Here is a 15,954-nt window from a genome sequence, read left to right on the forward strand (position 1 = left end):
GACACTGCATGAGTCAGGGCGATCTGACACACAGGAATACTCACGCACACACACACACACACACACACACACACACACATCAACATGTCAGTATTTAGGTTCTATTGAGTGCAGCAAAGTGTGTTCAATAATGCACGAGGAACTGGGGGAGCAGTAACAGAGAAGTCTGGGAACAGCCTGGGGCTATAGTGGGAATAAGAGGCTGGATGATTGATCACATGAACAAATCAATAACTCAATTGATTGAGTAATGCATCAAACAAATCAAGACCTTATTTCGTGCTCATTAGTGATCCACCCTCCTAAACCCCCTCTCCCCCAGCCCACCCCATGATCCCCATCCTCAAACACTGCGCGCGCGCGCGCGCGCGCGCAGCGCGCGCGCGCGCACACACACACACACACACACACACACACACACACACACACACACACACACACACACACACACACACACACACACACACACACACACACACACACACACACACACACACACACACACACACACACACAGAGAGAGAGAGATATATCCATCCTCATCTATTGATTCAATTAAAAAACACACAGAAGGCTCGCACCAGTGGCTCCGCCAAATAGAGCAACATCAAGCACACTTGTTGAGTCCTGGGCTGGCGTCACTCCTGCTCTCATCTGTAGCTCCACTGTCTGTCTGCACTGCCGTCATGAAACCCATTCACAAGTATAGGGAATTATCTTCAAATACCGTTGCCATCGGGCAGAGACCTCATATCTCCATATTTTTCCAACATTTCATGATTGTTTTGTAAATGAATGACCTAGTTTGTCAAACTACTGTGTCACATAAAAGTAGCAAAGATTGCCGATCTACCAGCTCTAAGCGTGTTGCAGTGCAGTTCTGTTTAGTTTAGCTATTTTCTTTATTTGAATTCTGAGTATCAGTTTTGGACATAGAAGGTTTCAGCCTGACAGCAACGGAATATGAAAATCTCACATGTGCATGTCCCAACAAAGGCAACAGTGGGAAAGAGACTTTATTTTACTTTGGGTCAAGTAAATTAAAGAATACTAAATTGTACTCTAGGAGGATGCATGTCTCTGAGCTGAAGGCTCCCTGATTTGTTCTGCTTCGGAGGGAGAGATATAGCTGTATAATTATTTACTGTGGGACAGGGCTCTTCTCAACAACAAGCAGTAATAACAGACTGCCACAGAAGCAGATACACACATCACAAACGCATTGTTATATACGATGGAGGAGACCCACAGGCCCACACATTAGCTCAGCTGAGCAATAACTAACAATTAGCCCCTTCGAGGCATACTCACGCCGACTCTCTTTCTCTCTCTTTAACCTGAATCACGACCACACCACACCTCCGTTTTAAACACCTAATCCTAACCCAAATCTGACACTTTTCCAAATTGTAACCTAAACCTTAGAAATGATTTTTTTCTTAACCATATAAATATGACACTTCTCCTGGTTTACTGTGGTCCGCATCAGGGCTGGAACTGGGTTAAAGATTTGGCCCTGACATTTTAGCCTAGACAGGCCCACCACAACTATAGCATGCAGATAGCAGATACTCTACCACCCACCCACCCACACCCACCCACCCACCCACCCACCCACCCACACACACACACACACACACACACACACACACACACACACACACACACACACACACACACACACACACACACACACACACACACACACACACACACAACAGTGCGGAACTCCACAAACATACAATGGAAAAGAAAGGGCATGATTCTGGCACATTTGTCACCGGGTGCACAGTATATTTAGTTACAGGACGCAACAGGTTAAAGATAAAATCATGTAAATAACAAAATACTGTACTGTACATATATGAATATAATAGTGTACTGTACATATAAACAGAGAAGAGGAGGGTAACTTAGAGCACAAGCATGCAAGCACAGCGAGCGAGGAGGACGGGACAAGTCCACCACTGACGTCACAGCGAGACGGAGTCACAGGCCAGAGCGAGAGGGGGAGGAGGAGGTGCAGAGACCCACCTATCAGAGAAGGAATGCCTACTGTCTAGTGAATACTGACGGCTGGTGCGCTGGCTCGACCCTGAGCCCGAGTCGACATCGCTGCCGCACCCGTTGGTGGCCGAGTCTAAACTATCATTGAGTCTGGGCGAGAGGAGGAGGAAGGAAGGAGGGAGGAAGGAGGAAGGGAGGGGTTTGGGGGAGAAGTTAGGAGAGGAGCATCAGTTGAGCTCAGTGCAAAAACCTTTCAAAGACGGCTCGGACCAGAGTTAACCACTTTTAACCTGGTGTCCCCGTTGTGGGCATGTACAGATGAAGTGCATGAAGGGGGGGGATAAATAAATGCCGGGACTGTACATACTGTATCATTGCTGTCGGGCAGAAATCTCTTATCTCCAAATTCTAACTTGTGTTTTTTACGCCCTACTTGATCATACTGTACAAAAGTAGAACGTCTGCAAGATCAAAGTTTCGTGCTTGTGCACGGATCTGCAATTTAGTTTTTTTTATTCGAATCCTGAAATGTTTTGGACAGAGACAGAGACGATATGCCCAGTTCAGCTAATGTTTTGGACAGAGACAGAGACGATATGCCCAGTTCAGCTAATGTTTTGGACAGAGACAGAGACGATATGCCCAGTTCAGCTAATGTTTTGGACAGAGACAGAGACGATATGCCCAGTTCAGCTAATGTTTTGGACAGAGACAGAGACGATATGCCCAGTTCAGCTAATGTTTTGGACAGAGACAGAGACGATATGCCCAGTTTAGTTTTATTTATACTTTGCCGATGTATGGTGAGTTTTTTCTGCAAAATAATCTGGCACAGAGGATATTACATCACACTTAAAGTCTGGTGCATTGCACACCCATCCACTCACTCATACACAAAAGACACTCGCCCATACCGGCAGAAATGCTCTCTTGATACGCAACCTGCTTTAAAGCATTCTGTGGCACACAGAGAAAGCCTGTATACAGTGGGGACAAAGTTATTCTCTACAGAGGAAGCTCACCATGGGACAACATGTTTTCATGTACAGCATGTACTAGGCCTACAGCATATACAGGCCTGTGTAACAAGTACACAAAACACAGAGAAAAGCAGAAGGAGCTGAGCAGTGGTTACTGTCGGGCCAGAAACCTCTTATCTCCATATTCTATTCTATTCTTTAGTTTTTTCGTAAATTAACGCCCTACTTGATCATCCTACAGCGTCACACAAAATAATCAAAAGTAGCAGATCCACAAGCTCGAATTTGAATCCTGAAAAGTAACAGTTTTGGACATATGAGGGTTTCCACCTGACAGAGACAATATGAAATATGGAGATTAAAAGGTTTCTGCCGGACAGAGTTGATATGCAGGCTAGCCAGGTTTTTAAAAATCCAAGTCAAGTTAGTATAATAAGCAAATTATTTAGAAAATTTGTGATATTCAACACATTACCGATTATTATCTCCTTGTGTGCTTCCCTTCATCCTGCAGATACAGTAGGCAAGGCCAAAGAGGCAAGAGAAGGAAATCTCTCTGCCTCGGGTATATATGTGAGTTTGTGTGGACAAAGCATATGGGTGCCTGTGCATGCTTTTCTTATGTAAATGTTGTGGGCGTGTTCCCACATAACAGTAGCTTTTGTGTCAGTTCCACCCCCTTGATTGGTTAATCACATGAACCCAACAGGCGTCCATATTCTGGGGGTGAACATTATAGATCGCCTATTGTCAGCAAAGTGATTTGACTGTACAGAGGGGGGGGGGTCTATTATAGAGCCCTGGGGAACTCCACCGGTCAACGAAGTAGATGAGGGGGTTTAAGTGACTTTTGTTACCTCATGGCTGTCTGGTCATAGTCCTGGCTGTAGGACTGTCCGTCTTGCTGCAGCCTCATGGGGTACTGGTGCATGGAGGCGTTGGGCTGGGAGGTGGTGTAGTAGGGAGGAGGCATGCTGTTGCTGGTCTCACTGCGGTAGTCGCTGTCCCTGTCATCCACAGCGCTGTCTGGGTCCTCGTCTGCACCGCAGACACAACAAGGGGGCCACTGGTCAATGGTCTATACCTCAGTGGTTTGCAAACGGTCTACTTTTCAAAGACCCCCCATAACTCTGAGAGTGTACAAATGTGTTTACTCTCAGAGGAATACAAGCACAGTCGCCCCCTAAAACACACTCGCCCTGGGTCAAATACAGCGATGTCGGAATGGTCTGACCCACGTATGTCTGACCACCAAAGTTCACTCACTCCAGGTCAATCTAGCAAATCTAGCAAGCTCGGCACTGAGTCGGTTAAAGCGGACTTCGCCGTGCCTCTCGTGGCTCAAGTCTCCGTCATTATAACTGGTTTTTTTTAACTTCCTAACTTAATGTTAGGGGCTGTTGTAGTCTGTTGTCACTAAGCGGGGGCGACCCGGGCGAGTGGTCCCCTGCTGTGGGTGAGTGGTCCCCAGCTGTGGGCGAGTGGTCCCCAGCTGTGGGCGAGTGGTCCCCAGCTGTGGGCGAGTGTTCCGCTCAAATGGGGAGAGTGGTCCGCCGGGGCTAGTGCATTTTGAGGCGAGGTTCCCGGTTACCCTCTCAGAGTTACAGGCCATTGGGGGTCCATGGATGGACCCCCATGCAGCCTGTCAGCTCAAATCCACAATGCAATACATTGTTTTCAAGAGTGTTGCACACACACAAACGTCAGTAGCATTATAAAGTTATATACAAGAAAACCTACCAATTCCATTTCGCCCAATAAATACAACATGATTCACGCGTTGAAAATTATAGAAAATTGTGTGAGAGGAACTTACTTTGCTGTTCTCCCCATAGACTCCAGTTACCTACAATGACACAAAGGAAATAAGAGGTGGGAAATTAAATTAGGTTTGGGCCATGAATTAACTAAAACGGTTTAAACACGGCAGAATGAGTGAGAGATTCAAAGGCATGTTTTTAGGACAATCCACGCCAAGCCTGTACGTACGTACACACACACACACACACACACACACACACACACACACACACACACACACACACACACACACACACACACACACACACACACACACACACACACACACACACACACACACACACACACACACACCGTGTGACTCACAGTAAAAGCACAGAACCATCGATGCGCGCACACAGACACACACATCTGAGCCAGTGCCACCCACTCCGCTAAGTAAGCCTCCACAGATTTCTACCATACAACCTCCTCCACCTGAGCCCCATCTTGTCATCGTCAGCAGGCAGACAGACATACAGACAGAGACATACCGCCAGACAGCCAGACAGCCAGACAGACAGACAGACAGAAGACTACTAGACACAAGCCCTCAATCGTCACACTGCTCAGGCGACGCTGAGCAGTGGGCAACAAATAGTCGTGTCAGCGTTCCTGTCTCCCTCCCACCGTCTTAACCAGAGCGTTTTTTTTTTACTTCATTTGTTTTTATTGCCCTACTTTGTTGCAAACGACAAGTTCACAGCGTCGTGAGCTCGTAGATCGGCAATGTTTGCTATTTTTTTAAAGGTTTTAAAATGTGGTTAAGTGTGTGAGTGGGTTTTATAAATATTGAACCAATGTTAAGTATCAACAAGAGACTTGTATGAATATATATTCTTTCCAACAACCAGGGGGAGTCAGTTCCAGGAGGACAACGGAGGAAGAGCGAAGAGGAGAGAGGTGTCAGGCGTGTAAAAATATTCAGAGATGTTGAAGGGGAACATGGGAGTGGGAGGAAGGAGTGTAGGAGGTGAGGATAGAAATATATCGTCACTGTCAGGCAGAAACCTCTCATCTCCACATTCTAACTTTTTGTGTTTTTTCCTAAATTAATGCCTCCCTCCTACATGATTACATTACAGCGTCGAAAAGTCAAGCTCAAAGCTCAAACCGCGTCGCTTCATGCTGCGTTTCCAGCTTGCAGATCTGCTACTTTTGCTATTTTTGAATTTGAATACCGAAAAGTATAGAGTAGGGCTGGGCGATATGGATACAAAATATACGCACGCACGCACTCACACCAAATACCTCAGTACCACAATATCAATATAACATCGATATCATCTCTGTCGGGGGGGAAACCTCATTATGTCCAAAACAGTTACTTTTCAGGATTCAAATTCAAAAGTATCAAAAGTAGCAGATCTACAGTACAAGCTCACAATGTGTCGCTTTTGCACCACGTTTAGAGCTTACGGATCTGCTCATTTTTAAGCTTTTTGTGTGACGATAGGGCAAAAAGTTAGAATATGGAGATGTGAGGTTTCTGAACGACAGCGACGACATATTGTCCAGTCCTAATATGGAGTGTGATGGTGGTGACACTCACAGCACTGTGTAGACGGGGCTTGTAACGGTCTCTCCTGCTGCTCCTGGTAGGCATACTGAAACAGCAAGATCACAATAACAGCTCAGAAGAACACGAGGCCTGGGCCGGTCTAACGGTCCGGGCCCATGCTGGTAATCCAGCATGACAACGTGTCGCAGGTTCAAGTCCTGACAAGCTTTGCTGCGTGTCGTCCCCCTATTTCCCTCCCCGTGTCCTGTCAATTTACTGTACATCTATCAATAAAGGCAAAAAGCATCCAAATATATATATATTTTTAAAGAAAAGACAAACAATATACGAGGCCCGCCACTTCTTGCAAAATTATTGATTGCTCGCAAAAAAAAGGAAAGAGAAAGAAAAAACAACTAATTTTCCAATAGAGTGCAATTACAGAGAGAGCGCATGTGGGAGCAGGGAAAGGGGAATATTGAGACTAGATGAATGAGAATGGCTAAAATGAGGAGAAAAGGTGGAGGCAGTTGGTGGGGGGGGAACAGAGTGAGTGAGAAAAGGAGTAAGGGTGAAGAGAGAAAGGAAGGTGTGGTTGAGGAAGAGTAAAGGAGAAACGAGAGGAGAGTGGAGAGAAGGTGATGAAATGGAATTTAAAAAGGAGTAAGAAGTTGATGTCCTTACATCTTGGTCTCTCATGGCGTTTAGTTGTTCTAGTTTCTTGGCCCAGTATCTGGCTTCTTCCTCCGGAATGTCTGCAGGACACAACAACAACACACATTGTCAAAGGCATACTTGAAAGGTGCAGTAAATTCATTCATTCAAAAAGCTTTATTTATGCTTGAAAGGTTAATCCCAGTGCATAATTTACAGTGAAGGCGTGAACAACAATAAATCCCTCATTTGGCTCCATGTTGTTTTACTGTGTATGAATGGGTGGGCCAACCTAGAGGCAGTTCAAAGCGGGTGTCCAGCAGCACCCTGTGGAAGGTGGGGTCTTTGGTTCCGCAGATCTCATTCTCAGCCATGATCACGTTGGAGTCCATGGTCAACCACTGGCCTGGACCCTCCTGACAGACACGGGGAGAGATAGGTCAGGTCCACACAGTTAGGTCTACACAGCATCTAAGATAAACGTGTCTTTGCTAAATTGTAACATTAAAATTATTATTCACATTAAATGAACATAATATGGTGCTACAGTATAACCTGAATACAGTATTAGCCTACACAGCATATATTGTATAAATACTAGTCCATAAATGAGTGAAGTTAAGATATTCCTTTGATATTCCTTTGTACCCATCTCTTTATATTAGTTTTTTCCTTTGCACTCAAACATGCCTACACTGTTATGCATCCATGGTATTTGTATAACATCACTACTGAAAGTCAAGTGGTTTTTTTATGTGAATAAAACAATATGTGCATCTTTATCTGCATGGTAGAGTATGTTAATACAGTACATTTGCAGTTATGAACACTACTGGTTGACAATGGGCTCTATGCACACATGCCATTTTGGAAAGAACTTGGGCCCCTTCCCTACTAAGTGTTACCACTGATTACTAATGAAGGCTCTGTTCCATTCTGGTCATACGAGACAAAGAGTCATGCTGCTGCCGCTACTGTGTGTGTTGGCTCACTGGAAACACTCTGCTACACTAGTGGGTCTCAAAGTGTCCTTGAATGGGTTCCAAATGGCCCGTATGGGAGTGCAACTCTGAGGCCCCTTTTGCACCGGTTGGGAACCGGTTCAGTTCAGAACCAGCTTTTAGTCCATGAGCCAGAGCTCCAAAATTAGAACGTTAATTATGAATTGAGTGGCAAAACTATACCTATATTAAATTGTTTATAGGATCAATATAAGTAAATTAATATATGATAACCCTTTCACAGTAGTAGATTTATCATATTTATCACAAATTTGGTTATTTTCACCTACAGTACAGTACGTGATAGGTGAATAGGTAAAAATGTAATTAATACAGTAGTTATCACCATGAAACTTTCCCAGTTGATTACTTACATGATGGCAATGATTTATTGTATTACACTTTTTCTGAAATTGTACATTTAAATATGCAAATGAGGTATTATGAAGGAAAATATGCAAATAGAAAATCTGAAACAAATGGAACAGAGCCTTAGTATAATCGGTAACACCTGTGAAGGAAGTAGGGAAGCGGCCTGGAAGTACTGTCGGAAGAGTTATTCTGTGTGCATACAGCCCATCGGTATTGACTGAGAAGAGTTATTCTGTGTGCATACAGCCCATCGGTATTGACTGAGAAGAGTTATTCTGTGTGCATACAGCCCATCGGTATTGACTGAGAAGAGTTATCCTGTGTGCATACAGCCCATCGGTATTGACTGCAGCTCAACAAAGCAATGTCTCCCCCGAGCAAGCGTGTGTTGCATCTCAGGTCAGTATCCCGGAAATCCCGGGAAGGGCATAGATCTTACGGATTACAGCTTTAAGCTAAACTTGAGCTGTGCCAATTGGTAAATCAATACGACACAGACTGTGTTTCCAAGCTCAAAGTCATCTAAGTACTCGGATTGTAATTCTATTTAGCTGGTTACGCACAAATTAAATTAGAATGTTCCATTCCTTATACAATTTAATATAATTTTCGGTACTTATTTGTTCTTTCATAACCTGCAGTTGCATAACTTGTTACAGTTTCATATTGCTCTCATATAATATAGGCTTCCAGGTCAATTCATGAAATGGGAAGGCTCTGAAAATATACATAACTGTACAACATACCAATACGTTTTGGTATTGGGGTGCACTGCACATGCACATACTGCGTAATCCAGGGAGGGTTGGGGGTTGGGAGGGGGGGTTAGGGGGCAGAATCCTAACTGGGTCAGAGAGAGAGAGAGTCCAATTACCTCATTGGACTGTCGTATACTGTGCAGGGGGATCCATAAGGTGCCCACCATGGTGTCCCAGATCAGGCCTTTATTCCATACCTCCACCGTTAGGCCCAGATCCAGACGGTTTATCTCACTGCACGGAACACAGGGACAGGGAGATGAGAGAGAGAGAGAGCGAGAGAGTGAGAGAGCGAGAGAGAGCGAGAGAGAGCGAGAGAGAGAGAGAGAGAGAGAGAGATACACAGACCTTACATAAATAACATACATTTTCCCCAAGGCAAATAAAGTGGATTTCTTTTGGGTGGAAACATCTATCTTCTATAGCCTATGTCCAAAACAAAGCATGTAGATCTGCCAGCTTGAAACTGTTGTGTGACACTGTAGTGTGATCAAGTAGGGCCTACATTTATGAAAGAAATCATAAAAAGTAAAAATTTGAAAACATTTCCATAAGCCTTGACATATAGCAGGGACCTCTGAGCCTATTTGCCCCACTACTCCGATGAAGCATTATTTATGACAAAAAAGTTGAAATAGTGAGATTTCTGCCCGCCAGCAACAATATAATATTATAGCTACAGTCAGGTGGTCAATTATATTACTTTCAAAGCATGTTCAATATCCCCTCCTACATTGAGCTGGGCAAACGCTATGTGCACTCTGCAGGAAAAAAATGCTCTCCCAAGTGAATCAAATCCTAATAATAGGCAGCTTTGAAAACACATCATTCTCTTTCTACTCTGAGAGCCAGGGAAGTAATCTGCCAAATGGCTGACTTGGGCTGTGGCTTCATAGAAGAGGAGAGGGGGGAGATTCATAGAAGAGGAGAGGGGGAGATAGGTGGATGGGAGAGTGAAAGAGGAAGAGTGAGCCTAGGGAGGAAGAAGATGGGAGGGGGGTAGAACTGTATTGTTTTCATCATGGATTTCGGCAGATGAATGTCTGCCGAAACCCAAACCCAATTAAAAAAAGATGAGGAAAACATTTTTGTCAATCTGTTCTGCTTTGGGAATGTTTTTCAGCTTGGGCAACTTCCAGTCCTTATCATCAAATGGTGATGGTGTTGAAAACATCAAAACTGATCTGGCCTTTGAAGTCTGCTGGAGCAGTTCAATACACCCACACATTTGTGATATCGGCAGTAAAAATACATTTTTTTGGAAAGCATAAATTAAACTGCTAAAATAAAATAAAAAATGTAATACAAACATCCCTGAGTCAGAGAGGTGACAGCTGAGTTATCTCTCTGTCTGTGAATTGAATTATGAATTAGTCATTCATAATTTGAACAGCTAGTATTTAATCATTACAACATTTTTAAACGATTTCAACGACAATAGAGTGTCGCAGTCCCGCCCCCTTGAGAGACCCGGAAAATAATTCCCCGTTCATTTTCCTCATAGACTTTTCAAAAAGTATTTATTTAAAGACGTTTACGCCGTGGACAAAGCCAACTCTTGTCGTGACAATAAACCGAATAAAGCCGAACAAATAATTACAAAGAAGAACAGCAGATTGTAATTATTTGTTTGGTCCAAAATATTGTGTTTGTTGTCATGATTTGTCACGACTCTAGTTGGCTTTGTACGACGCTTAAAAAGGTCTTTAAATAAATACTTTTTTAAATGTCTATGGGGGAAATGCATTGGGAATTATTTCCTGGGCCTGGCGTCGTCATGAAAGGGGGCGGGACTGCGACGCTCTATAGACGGCAATAACAATAGTCTGCTTGCCTATAAGCAACCACACTAATAACTTGAATAGATTTGAATGATGGTGTGTATAATGAAGCAGGTGAAGGATGGCATGTCTATAATGAAGCCGGTAAAATAGAACAGTGTTTCTCAAACTGTGGTCCGGGGACCACCAGGGCTCTCCTTGAGGGTGTTCCAGCTGTGGTCCCCAGTTAAATTATTTAATCATTTTAACCCATACATCTGCTATTTTCAAACAAATGTGAATTGTTGGAATACTTTTAAAGAACATTAACAACACGTACGTTGTATGGGAATCCCTGACTCCCTGGCACAAGACTAAATACACTACCGTACCCTGACATGAAACAAGACTAAATACACTACCGTACCCTGACATGAAACAAGACTAAATACACTACCGTACCCTGACATGAAACAAGACTAAATACACTACCGTACCCTGACATGAAACAAGACTAAATACACTACCGTACCCTGACATGAAACTTTTGAGAACTGCTGAAATACAAAAGTGGAGAATTAAGGAAGTGTGACTCACAACATGAAGTCCTGCTCCCAGCATGGCTGACTGCCACGAACTGCGATGGTGGTGCTCTTAACATTTTGTACCTTCAGTGTCACGTATGTGTTAAATTTCTCTGAAAGAAAGAAAAGCAGAAATGTCACTGTCAACGAATGCCACTTTGTGTGAGCGTGTGTGTGTGTGTGTGTGTGTGTGTGTGTGTGTGTGTGTGTGTGTGTGTGAGTGAGTGTGTGTCTGTGTGTGTCTGTGTGTGCGTGCATGCATGTGTGCGTGTGTGCATGCACACACACGTGTTAAATATTTCCGTGTTAAATATTGCACCCACTGAGTGCTGACGTTACGAGCTTGCACTCATCAGACTGAAGGGACAATGCAGAGACACCCTTTAAACAAATCAACATCTTCACATTGATTGCACGCCACATGTTAACGTCAGACATCACTTAACGACTCAACGCTTAACCAATCAGGTCATATAGCCTAGTGATCAATTCCATCGATACAATTGAAAGATGTAACGGTATAAGGCGAGCACATCAGAAGAAGTCAATGATCATGTGACGTTGTGAATAAATGTGCCAAACAACCATCACCCTACTTAACATGGCATAGATGGGAATGTCACTCATCATCACCTAGCCTCCACAGTACAGAAAGTGAGAACTTACCTTGGGGTCCATCGAGCTTGGCTTTCTTCACTGCAAGACAGATATAGAGGAAACAATGGTCACGAAGGGCTTAAAAAGTAAAACATGGATCTGTTTCTTACATTCTACTATTACTATACTAAAGCAATAAGCCACTAGATGTGTGAGGTTATGTATTTTATAATGGCTGTGAAACGTGGTGAGACGTCTCGTGCCTCCGACCCTCTCAGACATTATAAAATACAAGGTAACCTTGGACCTTTGCGTGGCTTATTGCTTTTCTAAAGCGGTTACAAACATGGAAACATGAAACTCATGAAACTAGTCCAAATAATTTAGAGAAAGTACTTAGTTCCTTGTTTTCTCAACCAGTCCAGTCAGGCGTTGGGTTATGTTGTCAACTTTTGCCAAACAAATACATAGAGAAACAGATTTAGCTGTCTGTGAACATCACGTCAAAACCACTAGCATAGCTACTTAGCGAAGAGCTGTTCTGAGTGACAAGGGAATAGGGGGCACTTTACAAGCGCCACCCGGGCCAGAGTCACTCAGTCCCTACTCACAGCTCTAGAAAAAAACAGCATAGAATATACCATAAAAAACGTTTTTCTAACACATCTGCCGCCAATGACTTTCCCTGTCATCTCACATCTGCTCCCCCCCCTCACTTGTCACTCCCTCAGTGATTGACATGGTGCAACAATTTAATTTTAAAGTAGAGTCTGCTCTCAACATAGTAGCTCCAATAAAGGTTAAAAAGAAATGCTCTTCCAGAACAATACCCTGGATCAACGATCACAAACGTTCACTTAAGAAACATTGTCACAGAGCAGAGCGGGTCTGGAGAAAAAACTGAAACTCTACTAACCTAGAGACTATTAAGAATGCAACAGCTGCTTATAACAAGTGTCATTCCATACAGTTGAAGAGGAGGACCTCCGCAAGACCATAATGCGGATGTGACCTCCACTGGCTCCCCATCAAACACAGAATAGAATTCAAACTACTCCTCACCACCTACAAGTCACTACACAACCTGGCTCCCCCCTACCTCTCCGCCCTCCTCGATCCTCACAAACCATCCCGCTCCCTCAGGTCCAGCGACGCCGGCCTCCTTGTGATCCCCAAGAAGATCAGGCTCAAAACCTGGGGCAACAGGACCTTCTCCGTGGCCGCCCCTACCCTCTGGAATGCCCTCCCTAAACAGATCCGGGATGCCCCCTCACTCCCCACCTTCAAAACCGCACTGAAAACCCACCTGTTTAGAATAGCATTCCCGAGCTGATGTGTTTTTAACCTGCTACATGTACAGTTCTTATTGGTTTTACTCTTATTTTAATTGTTTTCTAATAAAGTTGTCTTTTCTCATGTTCCCCCCCCCGGCCACCACACATGTAAAGCGTCTTTGGTAAAAGCGCTATAGAAGTCCCAGGTAATATTATTATTATTATGTCTTCATCTACATGCTCACTGGATGGTATTCCCACCCCCTTCCTCAAAGAGGTATGCTGAATCACTGTAACTCACCTGGGATTGATATAAATTGATTTAAGGTGTCTTTTCTTTCATTTTGTTTCATAAAAAAAGTATTTCATATCATAATGTTTGTAATAATTATAATCTGTTCAATAAAAACATATTTGACAAAAAAAGAATCACGTATTGGAATTAACCGTTTTAGAATTAGTTGTTTTTTCACTTTCACAGATGAGTCAGATGTTTTGTTACATAAAAACAAGCAATCAGAGTGCTTGTTCATTAGTAATTTAATGCTGGCATTAAAAGTCTCAAGGATTTCAAGCGGAAATCTTGACACAGCAAAAACTAATATCATTATTATCTGAATAAATTTAGAAAATAAGACATTATTCCAGGGGACTACAACAGTTTCAGGCTTGAAACTGGATTTACAATCACAGTATCACACACATTCATAACTACAATCGTGATATTGAATGGAGTGATAACAGTGAGATTATTTGTGCTGCACCACTAGAGACACTAGAGTGTTATGTCATGTTATGTGTGTATATGTGTTGCATACAAGGCCGCTGGGTCGCAAAACAAATTTCAGTGCAAACTGACAATATAGTACTATATCATATATCATATCATATTGTCTGTAATGGGTGGAAACCTCAAACTTTTACTATATTCAGGATTCAAATTCAAAAGTAGCAGATCCACAAACTCGAAACATGTCGCTTTACACCATGCTTCAGGCTCGTGGATCTGCTACTATTGAGGCTTTTGTGTGACGATGTGTAGGGTATCAAGTAGGTTATTAATTGACGAAGAAAAACACAAGGAGTTAAGAAAAAATGAAGATAAGAGGTTTCTTCCCGACAGAAACAATATCCAGTATTTATAGTACTAAAACCAAGCGTGGAGAAAGCTGTCTCGGAGACACACTTTGACGAACACTGGACCGTCTAACTCGATGTGGCTAATCTTCATGAAATGGACACATGCTTCTGCCTCAAGCCTATTCAGCATGCATGCATCATGCATGCAAGGTTGACTGGTGATTGACAGCAGCCTGGCATTTCAGAGGGAGGAGGATGGGTCAGCTCTACTTAGCCTAGTCCTCCTCTCTGTTACAGTGCAGAATGCCACAATCTCAATATCAAAGGCCTGCCTTCATTCATCGATAGATGTCAGGACCTCCCAGAGCCAGTCTGGGAGTCCTATAAGGCTGCTGTTAGCACAGGTGAATAGAAATAATTCTGCTTAAGCTCTCCTGTATCCATTCTTCTTCACAGAGCAATAGGGGCGTTTTGACGCATTCAATCACGGAAAGCGTCTGTGTCATTTCAGATTTTCCTTTGGGTTGTCCCAGGGGGATCCCCAGCAAAAGTAGTCAATAGTGTCACAATCAGCTATTCAATAACACATCGTACATGCCGTGCTATGAGCTTGTAGATCTGCTATTTTAGAAAAATCAATCAAAATTTGTAGCTGAAAATATTCTGCAGACAAAATAAACCGAATTGTGGGTGTCCTTGACATGAAACAGTTTGAGCACCGATATAGCACTGATATAGCAACATACATTTATCATACATACATTTACATTTATCAAAGACATAATGGGTTAAATACAGGATCATCTCTGTCAAGGTGCCACTATCATCAACAGCCAACGCTGGACCTCTGGAGAGTAACATATTAAGCCACAATGGTCAACAGTCTCCATTCATTATTGATCCAACTCCATGCACCCCCGTTGCATGTACAGTGACATTCATATTCAAAGCCCTGTTTTTTTTAACCATGGATATTTAGACTGAAGCTGCATATCGTTGCTGTCAGGCATGAAACCTGGAATCTCTGCATTTAAACTTTTTTAAATATATTTTTTTGTAAATTAATGCCCTATAGTTCTTCATAACAGTGTCGCACAAAATAGCAGATCTATAAGCTCGCAGATCTACAGAATAGCGTGTGTGTGTGTGTGTGTGTTTGTGTGTGTGTGTGTGTGTGTGTGTGTGTGTTTACTGTACTGTAATCTGTACTGTGCTATTGTTATTGCGACCGCAAGTCACATTTACTATGAAATCGTGCATTTCTCGTCAGTCAGTCAGTTGTTTTGGTTGGTCACCCCCCACATCACGTGACATCATCAGGGATGGTGATCCCTGATGGCATCAATATTAAGCCCATATATGGGAATGCCCATATATGGAGATCCCTGATGTCACCAATATTGGCCAGAAACTCTACATCTGACCTCAAACCTCAAACCCATAGATCTCCATATATGGAGATGACCTGTTCTGACATTCAATAATCCTTCCCCATCCATCCTTCCTCTTCGATGTCTCCCTTTTGACTGATACCTGTCCATTTAAACTGTAGACGGGCCTGCTGCCCCAAAGTTATTAGTGCAGCC

At 43.2% G+C, this 15,954-nt stretch overlaps 1 protein-coding gene across 1 annotated transcript in view; it reads right to left on the bottom strand.

Moving 5' to 3' along the window:
* Positions 1 to 12,755, bottom strand: part of unc13a (unc-13 homolog A (C. elegans)) — a gene marked incomplete at both ends in the record, with an annotated part of 55,621 nt that extends 42,866 nt beyond the window's left edge. The window contains 10 exon segments of the mRNA XM_080770512.1: positions 2,035 to 2,157; positions 3,845 to 4,025; positions 4,804 to 4,833; positions 6,340 to 6,394; positions 6,973 to 7,043; positions 7,235 to 7,358; positions 9,190 to 9,307; positions 11,431 to 11,530; positions 12,084 to 12,113; positions 12,731 to 12,755. Of these exon segments, the coding sequence (XP_080626638.1) occupies positions 2,035 to 2,157; positions 3,845 to 4,025; positions 4,804 to 4,833; positions 6,340 to 6,394; positions 6,973 to 7,043; positions 7,235 to 7,358; positions 9,190 to 9,307; positions 11,431 to 11,530; positions 12,084 to 12,113; positions 12,731 to 12,755 (857 nt within the window).
* Between the last annotated feature and the right edge of the window lie 3,199 nt (positions 12,756 to 15,954).

The sequence above is a fragment of the Protomyctophum bolini genome (genome assembly GCF_963924005.1).
Source record: "Protomyctophum bolini genome assembly, chromosome: 8".
Lineage (NCBI taxonomy): Eukaryota > Metazoa > Chordata > Actinopteri > Myctophiformes > Myctophidae > Protomyctophum > Protomyctophum bolini.